This window comes from Sus scrofa, chromosome 11 (genome assembly GCF_054392235.1).
Source record: "Sus scrofa isolate SSC_HxYL_T2T_F1_AM1 chromosome 11, Sscrofa_HxYL_maternal_Yorkshire_Landrace_v2.0, whole genome shotgun sequence".
Lineage (NCBI taxonomy): Eukaryota > Metazoa > Chordata > Mammalia > Artiodactyla > Suidae > Sus > Sus scrofa.
In genome coordinates this window covers 22,568,783-22,592,877 of record NC_139393.1, presented here as the reverse complement: position 1 = coordinate 22,592,877, position 24,095 = coordinate 22,568,783, and the positions used below count along the sequence as shown (strand labels likewise).

The following is a 24,095-nucleotide window of genomic DNA, read 5'->3' as shown; positions in this document are numbered from 1 at the left end:
TGTTCTTTACTTATGGTTGGCTGGAGGGTAGGTTACATGATGGGGAAGAGGAAGAGATAAAACTTGCTGGCTTTTTAGCAGTGGTGGGCTTTTTGTGAGTAATGAATATCGTACTAGAGCCTGAATTATAAGAAACGCTATCTTTTTTGGAGTGGAGGGAATGGACAGGTGGAGGTATTGACGGGCTGCCGTGGGTCCAGCCAGCAGCTTTCTAGCCAGCAAAGAGATGTGTTTCAAGCCCAGTCATCCTTCCTCTTGAAAGCGTTTTGATTGCTGTTTGTTGATGGAGAGGATGAGGACAGGAGGGGTGGACACTGTCCCCCCTGAATATTGTGTCCATTCCACAGCTCATCTGCTACCAAGCTCAGCTTTTACTTTTTCACAGACAGATAAGCAGTTGGACGTTGGTGGCCAAAGAGAAAGCTACATGCCAGGGAGAGATGAAACTGGGATGGGTGATACCCCCAAAGCCTTGCAGGAGAAAAAGGAACTTAGATTTATAATGTCTCAAGTATTTTACAAAGCAAACCTATGGAACTTTTTACCAAACAAACCTGTAAGGTACTAATTATCTATATTTTTCAGATAATAAAATTGGGGCTTGGGGAGCTTCATTATATTGCCCAAGCTTGAAACAGTAATCCAAATTTAGGTCTGTTTGGCTGAAAGCTTATGCCAGGAATAGGAAATGTCTTTTTCCCCCCTCCGGTCTCTCTAATGAGCTAGCTCCCTGGATAACAGAGGTGAGGGACTTTGTTTCTGTGACTTTGGGTCTTTCAGCTCCATATGTTGACCTTCAAGAAAACATGTGAGGAGTTCCCGTCGTGGTGCAGTGGTTAACAAATCCAACTAGGAACCATGAGGTTTCGGGTTCGGTCCCTGCCCTTGCTCAGTGGGTTAACCATCCGGCGTTGCCGTGAGCTGTGGTGTAGGTTGCAGATGCGACTCAGATCCCGAGTTGCTATGGCTCTGGTGTAGGCCAGTGGCTACAGCTCCGATTCGACCCCTAGCCTGGGAACCTCCATATGCCGTGGGAGCGGCCTAAGAAATAGCAAAGACAAAAAAAAAAAAAAAAAAAAGAAAAGAAAACATGTGAGTAAAAGCTGCCTGAGTAAAACCCTAGATTGGGTTCTGGGCAAGCAGGTTCTGAGGTAGAGATTGGCACGCAAGCCTTTGTCATGGGTCTCTTGGGATGGTCACCGGTGGAAGGAAAAGGACTTAAGCAGAATTGGGCAGAGAGTGTGAGGCAGTGTCAGTGAAGGCTGAGGACCAGGATTCCATGGGGAGCTGTCAGGCTGTCCTTAGTTGGGGTGAGTTATACCCTGTGCTATTTATTGCCCGTGGTTTGCCCCAGGAAGAGGGCATAAGCCTGGCTAATGGGCATCTCTTCCGTGGAGGCAGTTTCAAAGGGTGCTTCAGCTGAAGGCCACACTCCCAGCAGCTGGGGGACGAAGGCTTTCAGTCCTAAATGGGGAAATGGGTGTCACTTCAGGCCGGTACAGTGCCGTCAGTTGGCGTGTACTCTGGGAGGAACAGGGCTTTGGAGACTGGTAGTTGGGGAACTAGATATTTAATGGCTCAAGGTTGGCAAACAAGCTTAGAGGGGTAATGTTTGTATATATCACCTTGGTTTCAAGGCCACAGCTGACTTTACTAGTCTGTAGCCTAAGTGAATGGGTAGGTGGATTGATTTAATCCAACAAGCTGTCAGTGATCACCAGTCATTGCCTAAGCTTTGGGCATGTTATGGTGAGCAGAACAGACAGCACCTGTAGTCTGCTGCTGGAGACAGACACCAATCAAATACTAGTCCTAAGAAGCATCTATCCAGAGAAAACCATGACTCACAAAGACACATGTACTCTGATGTTCATTGCAGCACTGTATACAACAGCCAAGACATGGAAACATCCTAAATGTCCATCGACAGAGGAGTGGCTAAAGAAGCTGTGATACTTATACACAATGGAATATTACACAGCCATTAAAAGAAATGAAATAACAGCATTTTTAGTAACATGGATGGACCTAGAAATTACCATGCTAAGTGAAGTTAGCCAGACAATGAGACACCAACCTCAAATGCTTTCACTGACATGTGGAATCTGAAAAAAGGACAGACTCAACTTCTTTGCAGAACAGATACTGACTCACAGACTTTGAAACACTTATGGTTTCCAAAGGAGACAGGTTGGGGATGGGTGGATGAGCTGGGGGTGTGGGATGGAAATCCTATAAAATTGGATTGTGATGATCACTGTACAACTATAAATGTAATAAATTCATTGAGTAATTAAAAAAAATACTAGTCCTAAGGACAGTGAAGCAAGGAATATAGTTTTGTGAGTGTGAATAAGAAAGGAACCTGACTTAGCCTAGGAGGTCAAGATTTGTTTCCCCACGGAAGTAAGGCTTAAGTGAGCCATTTTCTCCACTTTCCTTGGTCTTGGGAAATCTGAGAAAACAGCCCCTGTAGTAGCTGCTATCTTGTCTCCATCTGATTTCCTTTAATGAATGTGGAGCCAGTGGAAACCACACAGATATTTTAGAAGTGACATGTCCACAAGAGGGTTTGGGGGAAATTTACTAAGAGTAGATTTCAGATGTTCTTATCCAAGAGAGAGGTAATTATGTGAGGAGATGATATATTAATTAGCTCGACTATAGTAATCACTTTGTATATCAAATCATAATGTTTACACTTTAAATATATACAATTTTATTTTAAAATAAAATACAGGAGTTCCTGTTGTGGCTTAGTGGTAATGAACCCGACTAGTGTCCATGAGGAGTCGGGTTCAATCCCTGGTCTTGCTCAGTGAGTTAAGGATCCAGCGTGGCTGTGGCTGTGGTGTAGGCCAACAGCTACAGCTCTGATTCGACCCCTCGCCTGGGAACCTCCATATGCTGCAAGTGCAGCCCTAAAAGGCAAAATAAAATAAAATAAGATGTTTAAATTAAAAATATCAACTATCCCCCAAAAAAGTATTATGGAGCTCTGGAACCATGTATACCATTATTTTTTCCTTTTCCTTCTCCCTCTCTTTTTCCTAACTTAATGTGTTTTTTTCCAAAGATATTTTTATTTTATTTTACTAAAATTTTTTAAATTATAGTTGACTTAGGAGGTTCTGTTAACTTCTGCTATACAGCAGCCAACTTAATGAGCTCTTGGTATAAAGAGCTGAATTTTGAGGACTGACATACTAGCCTCATTGTATACAGCTGTTTTTCATTACAAGGGTATGGTATTTTGGCAACCTTTTGAATTAAATAAGCTGGTGGGCCTGGCTGGAAACTTACAGTTTTGTTATAATAATGATGACAGTGCAGTATGAGTTCCTAACTTGTTTTTATCAATTAACTTCTGGAATATAATATTTTTTTTTTTCCCAGTTGTTAGTTGCCTGTATTAGGTACAGTTGTTGTACTGAATTTGATTCTTTTTTTTTTTTTTTTTTTTTTGCCTTTTCTAGGGCTGCTCCTGAGGCATATGGAGGTTCCCAGGCTAGGGGTCTAATGGGAGCTGTAGCTGCCGGCCTGCACCACAGCCACAGCAATGCGGGATCCGAGCAGTGTCTGCAACCTGCATCACAGCTCATGGGGCAACTCGGGATCTTTAACCCACTGCGTGAGGCCAGGGATCGAACCCACAACCTCATGGTTCCTAGTCAAATTCGTTAACCACTGTGCCACGACAGGAACTCCTGAATTTGATTCTTTTTTTTTTTTTTTTTTTGTCTTTTGTCTTTTTGTTGTTGCTATTTCTTGGGCCGCTCCCACGGCATATGGAGATTCCCAGGCTAGGGCTCCAATCGGAGCTGTAGCCACCGGCCTACGCCAGAGCCACAGCAACACGGGATCCGAGCCGAGTCTGCAACCTACACCACAGCTCATGGCAATGCCGGATCGTTAACCCACTGAGCAAGGGCAGGGACCGAACCCGCAACCTCATGGTTCCTAGTCGGATTCGTTAACCACTGCGCCTCGACGGGAACTCCCTGGATTTGATTCTTAAATTTGTTTTAGTGTCTGATAGATGTTTACTTCACTTAGAACTATTTCCTTGTTGTTTGACTGTAGTCGCCAGCAGTTTGAACACAGAATCAGCTGACCTGGTTAATACATTGAAGAACTGTGTTCTCGTCAAGAGCTCTAAGGCTCCAGAACATTTGTTTCCTTTATCTTAATAGCATGTGAGGGTCAGCAGCAGGTTGGAAAATGCTCCACTCTACTATTGGTGTTTTTCCCTCCCCCCCTTAAGGTAGATCTCTGAAATTTGGTTTCACTTTGAGAATGCAGTGAGATTTATTAAAATTAAATTCTGTATCCTGGGTTTATCCTAATAATACCATGGGCATTACATTAACATTAGCTAATGTTTCTTCAGCAATATCCAGTCCTTAAAATATAGCTCTGCTCCTAATGTGTGCCAGGCTATTTTTTTTTTTTTTTTTTATCATCTTTTAGGCCTGCACCCGAGGCATATGGAGGTTCCTAGGCCAGGGGTCAAATTGGAGCTGTAGCTGCCAGCCTGCGCCAGAGCCACAGCAGCGTGGGATCTGGGCCATGTCTGCGACCCACACCACAGCTCACGGCAATGCTGGATCCTTAACCCATTGAGTGAGGCCAGGGATTGAACCTGAGTCCTTGTGGATGCTAGTCAGGTTCGTTAACCACTGAGCCACGACGGGATTCCTGCCAGGCTGTTCTAGATGCTAGGGTTGTGGCAGAAAACAAAACAGACAAGATATCTACCTCAGGCAGGTTACATTGTGATGGGGAGGGAGAATGGACAATAAACAGATACATATATAGCCGGTGATAAGTGCGCTGAAGAAAAGTAAATCAGGATAAAAGGTATAGAAAGTAGCTGGGAATGCCATTTTAAATACAGTAAGAAGAGGCCCTGATAAGGTGGTCCTGGATCAGAGACCTATGTGCAATTATGCAGTGCCCTTCAGCTATTTGGGGGAAGAGCGTTGCAGATGGAAGTAACAGCGAATCCCCACGAGTTCCCATCGTGGCTCAGCGGTAAGGAGCCTGACTCGTATCCACGAGGGTGCAGGTTCTATCCCTGGCCTCGATCAATGGGTTAAGGATCTGGTGTTGCCATGAGCTGCAGTGTAGGTTGCAGATGCAGCTTGGATCCAGTTGGCTGTGGCTGTGGCATAGGCTGGCAGCTGTAGCTCCGATCAGACCCCTAGCCTGGGAACCTCCACGTGCTGCGGGTGTGGCCCTGCCAAAAAAGAAAAAGAAGTTGTAACAGTGAATCAGAGGCCCTCCGTTGGGGGCGCTGGGAATGTTCACAGGTCTTGTGGTTAGAGTCAAGTGAGTGCAGTAGGAGATGAGGCCATGGATCACAGGGGATCGATCATCTAAGACATTAAGGGATTTTTGCAGTGAGTGGCGTGGGAAGCTAGTAGCCACACAGAGAGAGGCAGCGTGGCGTGGTGACTGTGGGGCTAGGCTGCCTAGCTTAGAATTCTGACTTCACCGCTAGTAACTGTGACTTTGAACAGATAACTTTTTGGTGCCTTAGTTTCTTCATCTGTGAAATGGGATGATAGAATTGTTATGCGGAGTAAATGAAATAAAATTTTAAAGTGCTTAGGAAAGTACCTGGCACATAGATGTCTGTTAAACTGAAGAGCTTTGAGCAGAACGGTATCATCTGACTTAGATTTTAACATGGTCACTCTGGCTGCTGCATTGAGAATTAAGTGGACATGGACAAGAGAGGAAGCAAGGAAATTTGGAGGCTTATTACAATCACTATACAAAAGATGATGGTGGCTTGGATTAGATGGGAATATACCCTCAAATTGGTGAGAAAAAGGTGGAGTCTAGATATAATTTTTAAAGTGTTGCCGACAGGCTATGTCAGTTGACTGGATGTGGAATGTGAGAAAAACAGAGCTATTCAAGGTAACTGCAAGGTTTCAGATTGAGTGCCTGGCAGGATGGAGTTGACTTTCCCTGAGGTATGGAAACTGCAGGAGAAACAGGTTTATGAGGGAGAAGTAAGAGTTCTGGTGTGCGGACTTTGAGTTCTAAGTATCTCCTGAATATTCAGATGGGGAGTTTAAGTAGGCAGTTGGACATATAAATTGGGAGTTGGCAGGAGTACCCGTTGTGGCTCAGGGGTTAAGGACCCAATGTTGTCTCTGTGAAGTTGTGACTGGGGAAAGATTGTTTCCAAAGTTATGTGGTTGGCAGAATTCAAGGGTTTAAATAAGTTCCTAGCTGACCATCGGCTGGAGCCTCCCCTTAGTTTCTTCTGCATGGGCTTCTCCACCATGGCAGCTTGCTTCATCAGAGTGGGCAAACTGAAAAAACCATGAGAGAAGCAAGACAGAAGTCACAATCTTGGAGTTCCCATTGTGGCTCAGCAGGTTAAGAACAGGTTTGATCCCTGGCCTCACTCAGTGGGTGAGGCATTGCCGCAAGCCGAGGTGTAGGTCCCAGATGTGGCTTGGGTCTGGTCTTGCTCCACCTGTGGCATAGGCCGGCAGCTGCAGCTTGGATTCAACTCCTAGCCTGGGAACTTTCATGTGCTGTAGGTGCGGCCCTAAAAAGAAAAAGAAAGTCACGATCTTATGTAACCTAATCACCGAAGAAACATTCTGTCCATCACCTTTGTCATATTGTATTGTTCAGAAGCAAGTCACAGGTCCTGAACTGACTCAAGGGGAGGTGGTTCCACAAGAGCGTGGATGTCAGGAGGTGGTGATCACTGGGGGCTGTCTTAGAGTCTTCTGCCAATTTTAAAGCACTCTGAGTGTGAGCTACGGCATCAGTATCATCGCCATCATTATTGTTCTGATGAGGGAATAATTACGTAGAGAAGGGAGTGGAGAGAAAGGGTAGACTATAGGGAAAAAATCAGTGCAGGGATTGGCCATTGGTTCATCTGTTGAATGCATCTAATCTACCACTTAGCCACACGTGGGCCTTTTACTCTGCATGTGTGGCTAAGTGGTAGATTTAGAAGTATTCTTTTGATTGTTGTCTTTTCTCAGTAGAAGAGAAAGTCAGGTTATCAGCACCAAGGGAAGAGATAGGAAAAGGCGTTAGAGGTTTGAGGAGTGAGGAGGACCTATGACCTCTCTGCAGTGGCTTTCCCACTGCTGCTGAGAACTGCCCAGGGAGGAGTTCCCATCGTGGCGTGGCAGAAACGAATCCACTGGTATCCATGAGGATGGGGCTTCTACCCCTGGCCTTGCTCAGTGGATCAGGGATTTGGCATTGAGGTGAGCTGTGGTGTAGGTTGCACATGAGGCTTGGATCTTGCATTGCTGTGGCTGTGGCATACGTGGCAGCTGCAGCTCTGATTCGACCTCTAGCTTGGGAACTTCCATAGGCCGCAGGTGCAGTCCTAAAGAAAGCAAAAAAAAAAAAAAAAAAAAAGAACTGCCCGAGGAGAGGGAGTTGAATGGCTTGGCATCTTGGAGGGCTTACTTGATGTTGGTAGCCTGTGTTTCAAGGGAGACCATTTAGCATGATTATTTTTCTTCAGCTGCTCAGGTACAAGTGTGAGGAATAACACAATCAAATAAAACAGTGGATTAATTAATCCAATAGTAGTAGTGTAGATTGGCTTTAGTCAGGGTTGGGTCCTTCCAGGCCAGTATGATGGAGAGAGTTAGCAGCAAGGGGATGGTTAGAAGGATGAACTGTGACATGTAGTTCCATCAAAGAGAGAAGTGAGGACTTAAGCAGACAGGGGACCGTGTAAAGATGTCAGAGTCAGTGATTTGAGGGGTGGAAGACTTGGTGGGCTGAGGAGAGGGCCAGGAAGTTAGGAGATGGTGGTCAGAATGGTTCTTGGAAATACAGATTATGAAAGGGCTACTGCTAGTGATCATGAGAAGGACTGCAGTATCGAAATATAGGGCTCATTTGCCTCAGTAATTGGGAATGTGTTGAAGAAAAGCCACTGTCTTTCCACTAAGGACTCCTGAGGGAAATAGAACTTATGATTGATTGATTGGTAGAATAGGCTGCTATCTGGAGAACATCGTTTTTCTCTTTGCATTAGAGTAATTGTCAGGTACGTTCCCTGGGGCTAAAAACCAGACGAAGCCAGAAGCAAAGGCTAACTTGTTAGACAGTATTTCAAGATTGAGACAAGAGATAATAATTTACATAGTCCAAGGATTAAGGTTTTATTTGAGGTTGTAAACGTACTTGTCCAGCTCAGTTTTAGACCTTGTGTCTAGTTTTGACAGGTAACGTTGTGTACTTTTGCTTCTTTGACTAACCAGGATCTTTTTGCTCTGACACTGTAGCAGGACCCTGAGTTTATTTTGGGGAAACCGCTGCTTCCCCTTTTCAGTCTGTGTGGTTCTAATGGTGTTGACCCGCCCTCCCCGAAGGTGTCATTGACTCAACTGTGGCCAGTGCCAGGATCTCTGGGTTCAGTAAGAGGCCCAAGGAAGGACACCTGACCCAGTCAGAGCCATGGGACACAATCGCATTTTTGCTGGGCATTTGGGGAAGGAGAGAGCTTGCTCTTCAGAAGCAGCTTCAGCCTTGTCGCTACGCAAGGGGGGAGACTTCCAAAGAAGTGAGCCAGTGTGCTGAGAAGGAGATGAGAGAGGTGGTGTTAGCTCCCTGCCCCCTCTTTTCCAAACTTCTAGCATATTGTCTGACACCTAGTAGCTGTTCGGTATATTTCAGTGTAAAGAATGAACAAGAATTTTCTTTTATTCTTGAATTTTTACTATGTCCAAAGCACTGCAGTTTGTTTGGCTGATAGGTGGTTCCTTTTGTAAATAAAATCTTACTAAGTAGAATTCGTTTCTTTGTTTGCAGCTTTAGAAATTCTCTCAGTTATACATTCATGTTATCATTCCACGGGTACTGTGGGAAATTCCAGTGACACCTGATGTTCTCTGAGTACTTGCTTTATGTGAAGCATTATGCGTCATGCTTTTTTCCTTTTTAAAAAGTTTTAATGACATATCACTGATTTAAATTGTGTTCATTTCTGCTGTACAGCAGAGTGATTCAGTTACACATATACACACGTCCATTCTCTCCCAGATTCTTTTCCCACGCAGATTATCACAGAATATTGGATAGGGTTCTCTGTGCTATACAGCAGGTCCCTGTTGGCCAGTTATTCTATATACCTCAGTGTGCACGTGTCAGTCTCAAACCCCCGTCCACCCCCCTTCCCGACTCACACATTTTGAAAAACTTATGGCTTTGTGCTTTATATGTAGTATCTCATTCCTCAAAATAGGGTAACCTTAAAGGTATGCACTGATTTCAGAGTTCAGACTACCTCTTAGAAGAAGAGAGATAAGGTACTTAGTAGGCATTCAGTATATATTCCCTTAAACTTTTTGGGAATTAAAACCTTTCTTCTTTTTCTTCTTTTTTTTTTTTTTTTTTTTTTTGCTTTTTGGGGCTGCATCTGTGGCATATGTAAGTTCCTAGGCTGGGGGTTGAATCAGAGCTGCAGCTGCCAGCCCACACCACAGCCAAATGTAATGCTGGATCCTTAACCCGCTGAGCAAGGCCAGGGATCAAACCCTCATCCTTGTGGGTATTAGTTGGATTCGTTAGCACTGAGCCACAATGGGAAGTCCAAGAATTAAAACCTTTCTGATTGCATGTATCTAATTACAGACTCAACACAGTGTATTGGTTAAGAACATAGATGCTGGACTCAGACTGCCTGGACTTGAATCCTGGGTCCATCATTTGCTAATATATAACTCTGGCTAAATTTTAGAATCCCTGGGTGTCTTGGATTCATAGTTTGTAAAATGGGAGTAATTAACAATACCTGCTTCATAGAAATATGAGAATTAAATGTGTAAACATAGGAAAAGTACATATAGTAGTGTCAGGAGGAGTTGCTGTTGTGGCTCTGGTCGATGCTGTGGTGCGAGTTCACCGAGTTCACCCCCCCCCCCCCATCCAGGAACTTCCTCAGGCTGAGGGTGTGGCCAAAACCAAAACAAAGCAAACGAAAGACTTAAGAACCTGCCTACTTTATGTGAGGTGAAGTGTTATTTGAAGAGTACCCCTTGTGGCTCAGTGGGTTAAAAACCCAGCTAGTATCTACGAGGATGTGGGTTGGATCCCTGGCCTTGCTCAGTGGATTAGGTTAAGAATCCAGTGTTACCACAAGCTGTGGCATAGGTCACAGATGCTGCCCGGATCTGGTGTGGCTGTGGCACAGGCTGGCAGCTGCAGCTCCAATTTGACCCCTAGCCTGGAAACATCCACATGCCACAGGTACAGCTGTAAAAAGGAAAAAATGGGGGGGGAGAGAGTAAGTAGTGTCAAATAAGTGTTAGCTATATGTTGAATAATTTATTTGAGCAGATCAAATAACTTATTGGTCAGAGTTCCAGCCTTATTCATAATAAAATGTGACTTTTGAAGTCATCTTAAGCTCAGGAGTGTTTCTAAATAATATCATGTCAGTGTGTTATGCTTCTCCGAGAAACCTCGTCTAGTAGCCTTTCTCCTCTCTGCACTTTTTGTTTTTTTGGCTGCACCTTTTATTGTACTCATTTGGGAATATAAGTTAACATTTCAGTATTGGTTGTTTTTTGGGGTTTTGTTGTTGTTTTTGCTTATTTATTTTCTATGGCTGCACCTGCAGCATATGGAAGTTCTAGGCCAGAGATTGAATCTAAGCCACAGCTGCAATTTATGATGGATTTTTTAACCCACTGCACCGGGCCAGGGATTGAACCTGCACCTCCATGGTGACTCAAGCTGCTGTGGTTGGATTCTTAACCAATTGTGCTACAGTGGGAACTTCTGTCTTTTTAAATAAAAAAAAAATTTTTTTTGGCTGCATACAGAAGTTCCTGGGCCAGGGATTGAGCCAGTGCCACACCTGTAACCAGAGCCACAGTGCTGACAATACTGGATCCTTAACCTGCTGAGCCACCAGGGAACTCCAACACTTATCATTAAGTTATATGACCAGTTTTAGTTTTATGTCATCAATTCAATTGACTTTAAACACTTTGAGAGCTAAAAATCTTTTCTTACATATCTTTGTGTCTCTTTAGTGCAAAACATATGGGAGCTTGCTACTTAATGATCAGTTATTACAGACCAGAAAGTAAGAATAGAAGCCATATATAACTTTATGTTTAAAAAGATTGTTAGCATCCAAAACATAGTCTTATCAGCATTTGTTTTGTTTTAGGTTCCTAAATATTTGTCACAGCAGTGGGCTAAAGCCCCTGGAAGAGGTGAAGTTGGGAAACTACGGATTGCCAAGTAAGTTATGATTTTTTGACACTTTATAAAGCTTTTTATAAATAAATGCTTTTAAGTGTAATTGGGAGTTCTTTTTCAGACTGAAAATTTACCTGGAAAATAAGAAATAATGAGCATACCAAGGCTTACCAAGAGATGGTTAGTTGCCCTATGAGGATTGGTTTGTGTGCATGCGTGAGAGAGTGAGCGAGCACACATGCATACACACACACACTCTTCTCTAATGAGTCTGTTGGCAGTGAGGTAGAGTATATAGTTCCCTCATCCCTCCATCTTCTGTGTATCTTTGAGGAGACATGCTTGAGTTGGTATAAATAGATGCACCAAGTTAAGTGCTTCAGTAGAAGGATTTTGCCACTGTGCCACCATACCTATTTGTAGTGGCTTTTGATGAGGATAGGGAACCCCTGGTAAACAATGTGAGAGTGTTGTTTCCTGGTTGAGGAAGTGGCCTTGTTTGAAAGGGAAGCCTCTGCACGTCAGCTGGTGTCAGCCACAGGCCTTGTGTTCCCTTCTTTTTGTCCCATCATTCGTTTTTTTTTTTTGGTTTTTTTTTTTTTTTTTTGCTACACCCATGGCATGTGGAAGTTCACAGGCCAGGGTTTGAACCCATGCCACAGCAGTGACAATGCCAGATCCTTAACCTGCTGTGCCACAGGTGAATGAACTCCTGTCCATTCATCCTTAATCCAATTCTAATCTGATTTCCACAGCCAGTACTCCACCAAAATCGCCTCTTTTTTTTTTTTTTTTTTTTTTTTGCTTTTTAGGGCTGCACTTGCTGGATGTTGAAGTTCCCTGGCTAGAGGTCCAGTTGGAGCTGTAGCCGCCAGCCTACACCACAGCCACAGCAATGTGGGATCTGAGCCGCATCTGCGACCTATACCATAGCTCACAGCAATGCCAGATCCTTAGCCCACTGAGCAAGGCCAAGGATCGAACCTGCGTCCTCATGGATGCTAGTCACATTCGTTTCCCCTGAGCTGCAATGGGAACTCCTGAAATAGCTCTTATCTACCACCAATATCCTCCTCTTTATCATTTAGTTTTTGTCTTGTAGCAAACTGCTCCCAGATTTAGCAGCTTAGAGCAAAACCATTTTATTTGCTTATAATTCTGTGGGCCAGTTCTGGACAGTTCTGGTTGGGGCGGACCTGGCTGGTCTTGCTGGCTAGAATGGCCTCACTTGTGTGTCTGATGGTTGGCTTCATGTCGGCTGGGGTAGTGGCCACTTGTGTTCCATCTCCAGCCTGCTCCTTCTCACCATGGGGAAAGTGCTCCTAGTTGCCGAAGAAAGGGAGGCCCCAGTGCACGAGCACTTTAAGGGCTGACGCTTGCATCACGTTTGCCAAATGTAAATGTAACTTGGAGTGGACTCCACCTCTTGGTGGGAATCATGGCAAAGAAAATTGTAGTCCTTTTTTATAATCTACCATGTCCACATTCTTTAAGAGTCAACAAGCAGCCCTTACGTTTCTTTATTTATTTATGCACTTATTTTTATAATGATTTTTCTTTTTCCCAGCAGCCCTTCTTAATTGACCTCGGCTGAATTTGACATAATTGATCACTTCCATTTTGATCACTTCCCCTTTTTTTTTCACTTTTGGGACACCACTCTCTTGATTTCTCTTCTTCCCACACTGACTGTTCTTTCTCTGTCTCTTACTGGCTCCTTCTCTTCTTCTCAAATTCTAAATGTTATCTGATCGCAAGGCTAAGTCTTAGGTTCTCTTCTGAGTGACTTCCTAGGAGGTCTTGTCTGGTTTCACAGCCTCCTGGGGACGTTTAAAGGTGTGTCTCAGGAGTTTCCGGTGGCGAAGCGGGCTGCCAATCCAGTGTTGCTGTAGCTGTGGCATAGGTTGCAGCCGTGGCTCACATTCGATCCCTGGCCTGTGAATTTCCATATGACGTGGGCGCAGGCCCAGAAAATAAGTAAATAAGGAAAGATATACCTCAAGCTGGTCCTCTACCCTGATCACCAGACTCATATCTGACTGCCTCCTTCCTATTTCTCCTTGGATGCTCAGAAGCATCTCAAACTGAATAGTTACTCTTCCTCTGCTCATTCTCCCTGGAGCACATTTCTTCTAGAAATCCCCATGGTGTCTGCCATTCGTCTTGAAAGTCTCTGATTTGATAGCAGCGCAGCGAGGCCTTTCCTCAGCGCCCTGTGCTGTCTCCCTTCCTCTTTTCCCTCTGTAGCACTTACCACCATTCTTTCATGAAGCTGTACCTTTACCCAGCTTGTGCTCTGCTCACCTGGCTTGGTGTGTGTTTGCTTGTTTGTGTATGGTCCATCTCTCCTGCTCGAGTAGAAGCTCCACAGGTCAGGATTTTTGTCTGAACTGACTGCTGCATCCTCAGGGCCTAGAGCAGTGCCTTGGCATGGGAGACACTCAGTGACTTTTTGTTGACCCAGTAAATGAAAACGGCTGTGACAAATTAGTAACAATTGTATGCTTTTATTTCCTTAGGCTCTACTTCAAAAGTGAGATAGTTACAAAATCAGAGTGGTATTTTTAAGGCTTACCTTTTGCCTTCTTGCTCTCTCACAGTATAGAGCCTATTCTTCTTTTTGCCTGAAATATCCTCTGTCTCTTTGCAAAGCTTATACTTTTGGGGAGATCGTTTTAAAGTTTCCTCATTAAAGCCAGTCAGCTGTGGAGGATTTGGCAGACACTCTCTGGGTTTTGTTCTTTGGAGGAGCAATGCTGTGTTCTCAGATCATGTCATGTCTTTAAAGTAAGAACTTTGATACCTTCATGTATCTCTTTCTTTATCTTACTTGCCTTTGCCTTACATAGCTTTTAACTCTTCTTTTTGTTTTAAAAGGTATTTGTGGAGACAGGCATGCTTTTATGTCCAAAGTTCTAAAGTTAGGAAGAAACAAGTAATATCTTCTTTTCTTGAGAAATGGCTACACATTTCGTAGCAGAAGTGGGTTTGAGTTCATGCCTTTGAGTGGTAAGAAAACTCCAGCAGGTTCCAGTTCCAGCCCTGTCACTTACTGTCATTTAGACTTTGGACAGATACTTAATTAACCTTCTGAGTTTAGATTTCCTGCCTTGCTCTACCATGAATATTGCATTTCTGAAAACCTCTGTGTAAAGAAAATACTGAGGTGGGGAATGTAAAATCTTTCTTTTGATGTGGGGAGGAGGGGGCTAGTATGAGAAATAGAGTAAAAGGAGCTAAGCTTTACAGAAACCTGTGCAGGCCCTAGGTACTGCATTGAGCCTGAAGTAAATATTAAAGTTAGCAGGTAACCAAGCAAAATGAATGTGCTGTGATTTTCTTGAATACCCTTTGTTTGGAAGAAAATTTCAAGCTCATCCTTAGTTTAAAGCAGCGGGTGGCCATACCCCCAGGTTGCAGCCAGTTTACATGTTTTACAGCCCTGGTTTGCAGGTTTTTCCTATGCAGTTGTTAATAATGTCCCCTCTTTCACTCTCCAGAGTTTCTTGGTCTTGGTAATAAACTCTGTGGTTGCCCTTAATATTAACAGATGTGTATATGCGTATTTTATATGTAGATGAAAGATCTAGCAGATTTTCTACCTAACATGAAGCATAATCTTGCTTTGTAAAAGGTCTAGATCCTTTTAATTAGGACAGTTTTATGGTAATTAATACCCTAAGATTGCTTATTTTGGAGTAGGTCTCCTGGCCATCTTGCTTGTTTCTAATTTACTCAGTTTTCATTCTTCTTACTGAATTACGAGATTCACTATTAAAAGCAAGTGTAGGATGAGTAAGGCATGGCTTCACAGTGCATTTGACTAGGTTATCAAGACTTTAGTGGGTTTCAGCTGACCTCAGTCATCAAGATTTTGTGGCTGTAAACAGAAGGCTCCAGTGGTAGATTGTTTGGAGTGAAGTGGGATGATAACCCCACTCTTGTCTTTGCCAGTTAGCTTACAGTGCAAACGTTGTGTTCAGTTTTTAGTGCTGCACTTAAGACACGGACAAGTAAGTTCATTCAGTGGAGTGAGACTAGGACAATGAGAAAAAGGTTCCTGTGAGGAAGCTTGGCTGTTGAGAGAAGATGTAGGGCAAAGAATATGAAACCGTCTTCGAATATTTTTAAGACCAGGTGATGTATAAAACCCAGATGTATAATCAACTTTATTCTAGAGGCAGATTAACCAGTTTGTGGTTTGTCTGTGTGGTTAAAAAAGTATATGCTTGGGTAAAAAAATGAAAGACAACTAAGGTTTTAAAAAGGCATACTGGTTATGGGTGTGGACTCAGCAGTCAGTTAGCTCTGGGTTTTCTCTGGATCTTGTCATTTACTAGCTGTGTGCCTTCAGGTAGGTTGCTTGTTACCCTCTCTGTTTCCTCTTCTGTTAAAAGGAGGTGTATTAATACCTCATGGGTCCAGTGCATGTAAAATACTTAGTGAGTGTCCACCTGCTGTCATGCCAGAGGACAGGCAGCAGACCGTGCATCGTGTCTGCCATCTCTCCTCCTGGGCAGATCTCCCTAAGTTAGGCAGCAGCAGCTTGCTGGGCCACAGGCCAGAATCTGGGAAGAGGCACTTGGTGTGGCTGTGCGTTCCATTGTTCCCTGGAGTCAGAGCTGTGGAGTAGAGGATGAGGAGGGGCGGAGGGGAGGGAGAAAACCCGCAGCTAGGAGTGCAGCTCTTCCCCACTTTGGTTCTGTTTATACCTGAGAAAAGGAGAGTCCAGTTAAGAATCAGATGGGAGTCACAGGCTGTTTTAACAGCGGGTAACATTTGGGCCATTTTCATCAAGCGGTTCGTGTCATGTTCCTAAATCATTGTACCTGGATTATTTTTATACCTTTGGACATCTGATGTGTACTGCATTTTAGTTTATAGTTTTGCTTTAGCTTGTTTAATTTAAACCCAGCCTATCGACATCACCATCCTGCCTCCGAAAACCTGTTTTCAAAATGTATATATGTCATATTTTACTGACAATCGCGCATAGAGTCTACGCTAATACAGCTTCTCTCAGAGAAGTAATTAATTTCTAGCTTTATTTCTAAACACATTTCACATTCAAGGTCATATGGGAGCCCACTAATAATAGGAAATATACAAAAAAAATCAATGAGATGATTTTTTGATACAAAATTTGACCAAGTTTAAAACAGTCTTATACTGTTGTAGGTTTAAATAAGTGCAGACTTTCTGAAAGGCAGTCTGGCAAACTGTGTGTCTGTGGTCATTTACATACACGTACACACGTACACACACATATAAAACACACACATAGGCACAGGTACACATTACTGCTCAAGGCTAAGGAGACTAATAATAATGCCACTGTTTTCTCTGCCAGTTAACTCGCATCGCATGCATTCTGTTCAGTTCCTGGTTCTGCCCTTACAAAGCGACACTGACAGACTCATCCAGCAGAGTGGAACTAGGATAATGAGAAGCTTAGAAATATTGCTAATAAAATATTCATGCCTTTGACCCAGCAATTCCATCAATTTCTGGAAACTTAATCCTATGGAAGTAGCAAGTTAATGATGCAAAGATTGATATACGTTTCAGCATTATTTGTTATAGAGAAAAATGAGTAACGTACTCAAATATCTTAGTAAAGGATTAAGTAAGTAAATCGGCTACATTTTAAAATTATTTAGTATTTTTATTTTAAACTTGTCTCAAGCAACAGAAAAGTTGTAAGAACAATATAAAGAACTTTTTCATTACACACACCCATATTAGGAATGTAATTGAGTAAGTTGATATCTTCTATTGTATAATACATTGATGTTAACAAGAGATCTTTATAAAGTTAGAAATATTGAAAGCCACATTAGTCGTTTCATTGTTGGTATTATTTTAATGAATAATATTTAAATCTCTAGGGAAAGCAGTCAGGTTTCCCTTAGGAATAGCTCCTAAACTCAAAATGTGTTAGAGTGTATACCTCACTGGAGGAAAAACACAACCATTTTCCTACAAACAAGGACATTCTCCTGGGCAGTCATGCTTCACGCTTCCACACCAGTAAACTAACCTCAAGTAGCGCTGCTGCCTCATCTTCAGATGTCACTCAAGGTTGACCAGTTGTCTCAGTGGCGTTTTACAATAAAAGGATCCACTCCACAGTTTAGTGTTACCTTCTAGTTCACGTCCCTTTAGTTTCCTTAAATCTGGAACACTTGGAAGTCTTTCCTTGATTTGTATACTGTATGAGCATCAACACTATGGATGTTTTCAAGGTGATTATCTTATAAAATTTGAGTTTGATGTTTCTTCATGATTAGATTCTGGTTATGCATCTTTGGCAAGAATATTGCAGAGGTGAAGCTGGGTTCTTCTTGCATTCCAAAAAGGTTTGCGTGCTTTCATTTGTTTCATTGCTGGTAGTGGTAACTTTGGTCATTTGATTAAGGAGTGTCTTTTAAGCTTTCTCATGGTAAATTTACTCTTTTCCCCTTTCCATTATTAAGTATTCTGTGGGGTGGTACTTTGAGACTATGTAATAAAAAATACCCCATTCCTCATCAACTTTTCCACTTACCTATGTTAGAATGAACACATGGATTCCAGTTTTATTCAGTGGGTCACAATTTGTTATTTATTCTGATGTTCAAATTGTTTAAAGTTTAGCCAATTGAAGCTCCTTCTAACTGGCATCTATGGTCTTTGTTTATTGTGGTGAAGAATACTTATAAAATTTACCGTCTTAACCATTTTTAGTGTAGTTCAGTAGTGTAAGTTCTCTGTCCTTTCGACATGTCCTCATCTTCTTTTTTGTTATGGAAAGATGTTTTATACTCATCTTGTGCATTTCTGTCTGAACCCTGGAGTCAGTCATTTCTCTAAGGAGCTCTGGTTTCTTCTAGAGGAAAATGGGATTTAGAAACTAAGCTCTGAATGTTCCTATTGTGGCGCAGCAGGAATGAATCCGACTTGTGTCCATGAGGATGCAGGTTTAATCCCTGGCCTCGCTCAGTGGGTCGAGGATCTGGTGTTGCCGTGAGCTGTGGTGTAGGTCACCTCCACAGGGGCCCAGGCCAGTGCAGTCAGATTCTTCACACACTGCACCACAGCGGGAACTCCTAAAAAGGGTATATTTTAGTTACAGAACCACAAAAGGTCATGTGTACTTCATACATTCATGCACCAAGACAAATAAATATGTAACCCTTTTAAAGTAAATTTTAAGTCTTCAAGGATTACTTTTTCTTCTAGAAAATTAACTCATCCAGAACTCATCAATCTTTTACTCCAGCTAAGATGCCGTTATAATATATGCAGCCGTCCCTTGAATAAGGAGAGTTGGAACTGCCTGGGTCCCCCGATGGCATGGATTTTTTCACTCAGTACCCACCACAGTACCACATGATGTGCTTTTGGTTGAATCCATGGATATGGAGCCATGAGTACAGAGGGTGTGGTCCACCCTAACTCCCGCGTTGTTAAAGGGTCAACTGTATATGAAAATCAAGTTGTCCTCTCTTCCTGTGATGCCTGATTGCATCTGGTTGATTTCTAATCACTGGCTGGAAATGTCAGCATGATCTTTAATCCATTTTTCCGGTGTCGCCCACTCCCAGTCATTTCCTCCTCTGTCAGTTCTGCCACACACTCCTCTTTGCTTTCTACCACTGCCTGGTTCAAACCTTCATTACTTTTTATGTGGGTTGTTGCATTAGCCTCAATTCAATTCAGTAAAAATTATGCAAGTGCCTTCTGCATCTTTGCCTTTGCTTTGCCTCACAATGCCTCTGTCTCAAGGGTAGCGAAATTAAATTCGTCTAGAAGCCAAGTTCAAGAGCAGTAAGGAAGGGACTATAGTGATCTCAGTGCCTGACTATGTGTACTTGTTGATTGTTGTTGTGCTGAATCAGGGGCACGTTGTTGCCAGATCTTCCAGCCTTGTAGGAGAAGCTAGAAATTCATATTTTTATGTGAAATCTTAAAAATTTTCACCTCTGTTCAAGATGCTTCCCAACAAAAAAGAAGATTGATATTGCATTTTAATGTATGAAAGACTGGGAGATCCTACAGTAAACAAATCTGTTTAAGAATCTGGAATCCGAAATTCCCATTGTGGCTCAGCGGAAGCAAATCTGACTGGTATCCATAAGGATACCAGGTTCGATCCCTGGCCTCCTGCTCGGTGGGTTTGGGATCTGGCTTTGCGGTGAGCTGTGGTGTAGGTCACAGATGTGGCTTGGAGCCTGAGTTGCTGTGGTTATGGTATAGGCTTGCAGCTGCAGCTCCAGTTCAACCCCTAGCCTGGGAACTTCCATATATTTCGGGTGCAGCGCTAAAAAGCAAAAAAAAAAAAAGAGAGAGAACAACCTGGAATCCTTAATCTGGCCTAAAAGGCTCTTGACTGCTTGATGCCAGCCTACCATTCCCTGATGTTAGAAAGACTGTGCTAGATACTTTCTCATTTCTGGTGTTTAGTTGGATTCTTTTAGCCTGGAGTGTCCCCATGGTTTGTTTTTGTTTTTTTTTAGGGCTACACCTGCAGCATATGGAAGTTCCTAGGTTAGGGGTTGAATCAGAGCTGCAGTTGCCAGCCTATGCCACAGCCACAGCGGCCGCAACATCGGGTGCTTAACCTGCTGAGTGAGGCCAGGGATTGAACCTGCATCCTCATGGATACTAGTCGGCTTCTTAATCCGCTGAGTCACAACAGAAACTCTGCCCTGTGTTGTTGACCTCATCCCCCGCTCAGTTTATCCTTTCCCATCTTTCTCGCCTGCATTTCCATGACAGTAGTACCTCTGTCTTAAATTTAGTATCCTGTTGATAGTTGTTTTCATCTTTTTTTCATTAAACCGGGACCTTCTGGAGGATAAAGACCTATAGTCTTGGGAGTTCCCTTTGTGGCTCAGCGGTTAAGGAACCCAACTCGGAATCATGAGGATGCGAGTTTGATCCTTGGCCTCATTCAGTGGGCTGAGGATCCGGCATTGCTGTGAGCTGTGCTGTATGTTGCTGTGGCTGCGGTGTAGGCCTGCAGCTGTGGCTCTGATTGGACCTCTAGCCTGGGAACCTCCATGTGCCATGGGTGCGGCCCTAAAAAGCAAAAAAAAAAAAGTTGTGTGGAAGGATATTTACTGAGATGGTAACAGTAGAGTTATGGCTAAGGTAAAATTTTTTTGACCTGTCTGTAATAAAATTATTTCTGTATGGGCATATATTGTTTTTAAAGTTGAGAAAATTATAATTTTTTTCTTTTTTTTTTTTTTTTTTCCCTTTTTTTCGGGGCCACACCCAGGGCATATGGAGGTTTTCAGGCTAGGGGTCCAATCGCAGCTGTAGCCACCGGCCTACACCACAGCCATAGCCACACCAGATCCAAGCCGCGTCTTGGACCTACACCACAGCTCATGGCAATGCCAGATCCTTAACCCACTGAGCGAGACCAGGGCTCGGACCCATGTCCTCATGGATGCTGGTTGGGTTCGTTAACTGCTGAGCCATGATGGGAACTGGGAAAATTGTAATTTCAAAATAAAAATTTTATTTTTTTATTTTGGCCGCCCTGTAAGCACATGGAGTTCCCAGGCCAGGGAATCAGATCCAAGCTGCAACTGAAAAAATGCTGGGAGTTCCCGTTGTGGCGCAGTGGTTAACGAATCCGACTAGGAACCATGAGGTTGAGGGTTCGGTCCCTGCCCTTGCTCAGTGGGTTGACGATCCGGCGTTGCAGTGAGCTGTGGTGTAGGTTACAGACGCGGCTCGGATCCAGCGTTGCTGTGGCTCTGGCATAGGCCAGCGGATACAGCTCCGATTCGACCCCTAGCCTGGGCACCTCCATATGCTGCGGGAGCAGCCCAAGAAATAGCAAAAAGACAAAAAAAAAAGAAAAGAAAGAATGCTGGATCCTTGACCCATTGTGCCAAGCTGGGGGTCAAACCTGTGCCCCAGGACTCCCAAGACACCACCAATCCTGTTGTGGCACAGTGGGAACTCCTAAAAATAATTTTTTTTTTTTTAATTTTAGGGCATGTGGAAGTTCCCAGGCTAGGGGTCGAATCACAGCTGTAGCCACCAGCCTACACCACAGCTCACGGCAACACTGGATCCTTAACCCACTGAGTGAGGCCAGGGATTGAACTTGGATCCTCATGGATACCAGTCAGATTCATTTCTGCTGAGCCACGGTGGGAAGTCTCAATAAACAGTAAAATTTGTTGACGTACTATATGTCTGGTATTAAAGATGCCGTTCCCACGTGGCTGAATGTAAAAATGCTCAGAAATTAAAATAAGAATTGTAACAAGATCATTATTTGGATAAAATATTATTAGGACAGGTTTTAATAGTGTTAAGAGACACAAACTCATAATATCTAAAATACTCATGTAGGATTAGTGTGAATTTGTTTTTCCTGTAGGATTACCAATAGGGTAGTATTCAGGAGAGCTAAGGGTAAATACTAGGTTAATCTCTGCTGTAAATGTAATATTTTATGTAGATATGAAGTAGTGTTTTCTTTTAGGTCTTAGCTGACTTTTGAAAAAAATACGAAATTAAATAATTGAAAATATTTTTTTCTTTCCTTCCAGGAATCAAGGAAGGACTGAGGTAAGATTATTTCCGTGGAAATTTTACATTTAAAATGCCAGATTATTTTACTCTGCATTGGTAGTAGTAAGGAGAAGGCAGTGTCTGCATTCTGGAAAACTCTGCATCAAACTGGTGGCTGATGGTCGGGAACACGTAGTATAAATGCCACTCTTGTGCGAATGAATAGGCTCCTTTCTAAGTTGTTCATGCTTCGCATTTTTCTACTATGACCTAAATATCCCCTCTCTTTGTACTATGAAAATTAGTATTGCATTTGATTTGGAATTTTGAAGGCTTTAGATTTTGACTCATTAAAGTTCAGGTCATAATTTGTGATACCTGTCACATAGTAGAGGGCTGTTTAAATAGTACTTCCTAATCTTTCTTCATGATTAGAGGTCAGTATTTTAAGTTTTATAAATCTCTTTGATGGAAACTTCAGGGAGATCTGCATATAGTAAAAGTCATTTTGAAAGAACACCTACTGTGTCTTTTTATTCTAAACCTCAACACTGATTTATTTGTATAAATATTTAGTTGGATTTGTTGAAGTATTCACAAATAAAACAGCACTGAGAATTCCTGCCATGCCTCAGTGGGAATGAACCCAACTGGTATCTATGAGAATGCGGGTTCGAACCCTGGCCTCACTTAGTGGGTTAAGGATCTGGTGTTGCTGTGAGCTGGGGTGTCGGTTGTAGACATGGCTGGGATTCCACCTGGCTGTGGCGTAGGCGAGTAGCTACAGCTCCTACTGACCCCTAGCCTGGGAACTTCCATATGCTGCAGGTACAGCCCTAAAAAGACAAAAAAAGACAAAAAACAAAAAACGGCACCATGTACTCATACAGTAGTTTTTGAACCTAAAAAAGAAAGGCATCCTCTGCTTATGGGAGTGTTTAAGCTTTCTGAGTAAATAGCTCCCTTCCCCCTGTTTCAAGTACAGTCGCTTTCTTAATACTCTTAAAATGTTCACTCATTCAGCAGATACTATTTTCCTTCTATGTGTTGTGCAGTTTGCTAGGGGATGAATGGATGGATGGATGGATCAATCTATCAATCTGTCTACCCATCCATCTAATATTTATCTAATTTATTTAAGGGTATAAACATAGCAAGACATGGCTCCCTGACCTCAGACATGGTTGGAAAAAAAGTTGTTCTATTTTATAAATGGAATTTTTTCATCCATAGACCAGAGAAAATATTTGAAAATTGTCTTTATAATGGTAGACTAGCCCCATCATTCTGACAAATGGGAATAGGTTCTTTTTTTTATGGGTAATTATTAAAGATTTTTTGAAAATTTTCTTTTAAATGCTTCGTAAAGTGACTGGAAAAGATTCACATTTTAAAAAGTATTTGATTTATAATCAGAACTTCTGTACAGATACTTTGAGTACAAAAGTCTATTGTAATAATCTCTGGTTAATGTGTCTTTTAGGTGTCATTTACTTTGAATGAGGAACTTGCAAATATTCATGATATTGGCGGAAAACCAGCTTCAGTCAGTGCTCCTAGAGAACATCCATTTGTCTTGCAAAGTGTTGGAGGACAGACATTAACAGTGTTTACTGAGAGCTCATCAGGTAAGTAGGGATAGAATTATTTAATGCAATTCCTGTATGTGTTGTGTAGACTTCCTGGCTCAGCATACACTCTAAGGCCATTACCAGGGCTGTCCCACCTATCATTCTGTTTACCTCTCATTCATATCGTAGTATTTCTCTGCTCTAAGTATACCTTCCTATGGTTGATAGAATTTTGGCTGTTACACAAAGGGTTTAATTTCTGTGTGGGACATGAAGAAATAGAACAAAGCAGATGGAAGAGTGTAGTGCATCAAGCTGTCTTCTGGGATGTTGAAGAAACAGTATTCTGAGTTTTGCCAAGATAAGGTCATCTGTGCCTGTTTTGGTAAATTGATATTTAGCAACTGTAAGTTGTGTTTAAAAAAAATACTGCTTCATGGAGTTCCCATTGTGGCTCAGTGGAAATAAATCCAACTGATATCTATGAAGATGTGGGTTCAATCCCTCGCCTTTCTCAGTGGGTTAAGGACCTGGCATTGCCACGAGCTGCAGTGTTGGTCACAGACGTGGCTTGGATTGGGCTGTTGCTGTGGCTGGGGTAGGCAGCTGCAATTCTGATTCGACCCATAGCCTGGAAACTTCAACATGCTGCAGGTGCAGCCCTTTAAAAAAAAGCAAAATAGGAGTTCCCATCGTGGCTAAGTGGAAACAAATCTGACTAGCATCCATGAGGACACAGGTTCGATCCCTGGCCTTGCTCAGTGGGTTAAGAATCAGGCATTGCCA

General features: G+C 42.7%; 1 protein-coding gene across 3 annotated transcripts in view; it reads left to right on the top strand.

The window, feature by feature from the left end:
* GTF2F2 (general transcription factor IIF subunit 2) overlaps positions 1 to 24,095 on the top strand; it is a 206,927-nt gene that overhangs the window by 4,928 nt on the left and 177,904 nt on the right. For all 3 annotated transcript variants that reach the window (XR_014818865.1, XR_014818864.1, NM_001243628.1), the window contains 3 exon segments: positions 11,186 to 11,259; positions 21,777 to 21,795; positions 23,222 to 23,366. Coding sequence is in view for 1 of the 3 variants with exons in the window: in NM_001243628.1 (NP_001230557.1) it covers positions 11,186 to 11,259; positions 21,777 to 21,795; positions 23,222 to 23,366 (238 nt within the window). In the remaining 2 variants the exon portion in view is untranslated.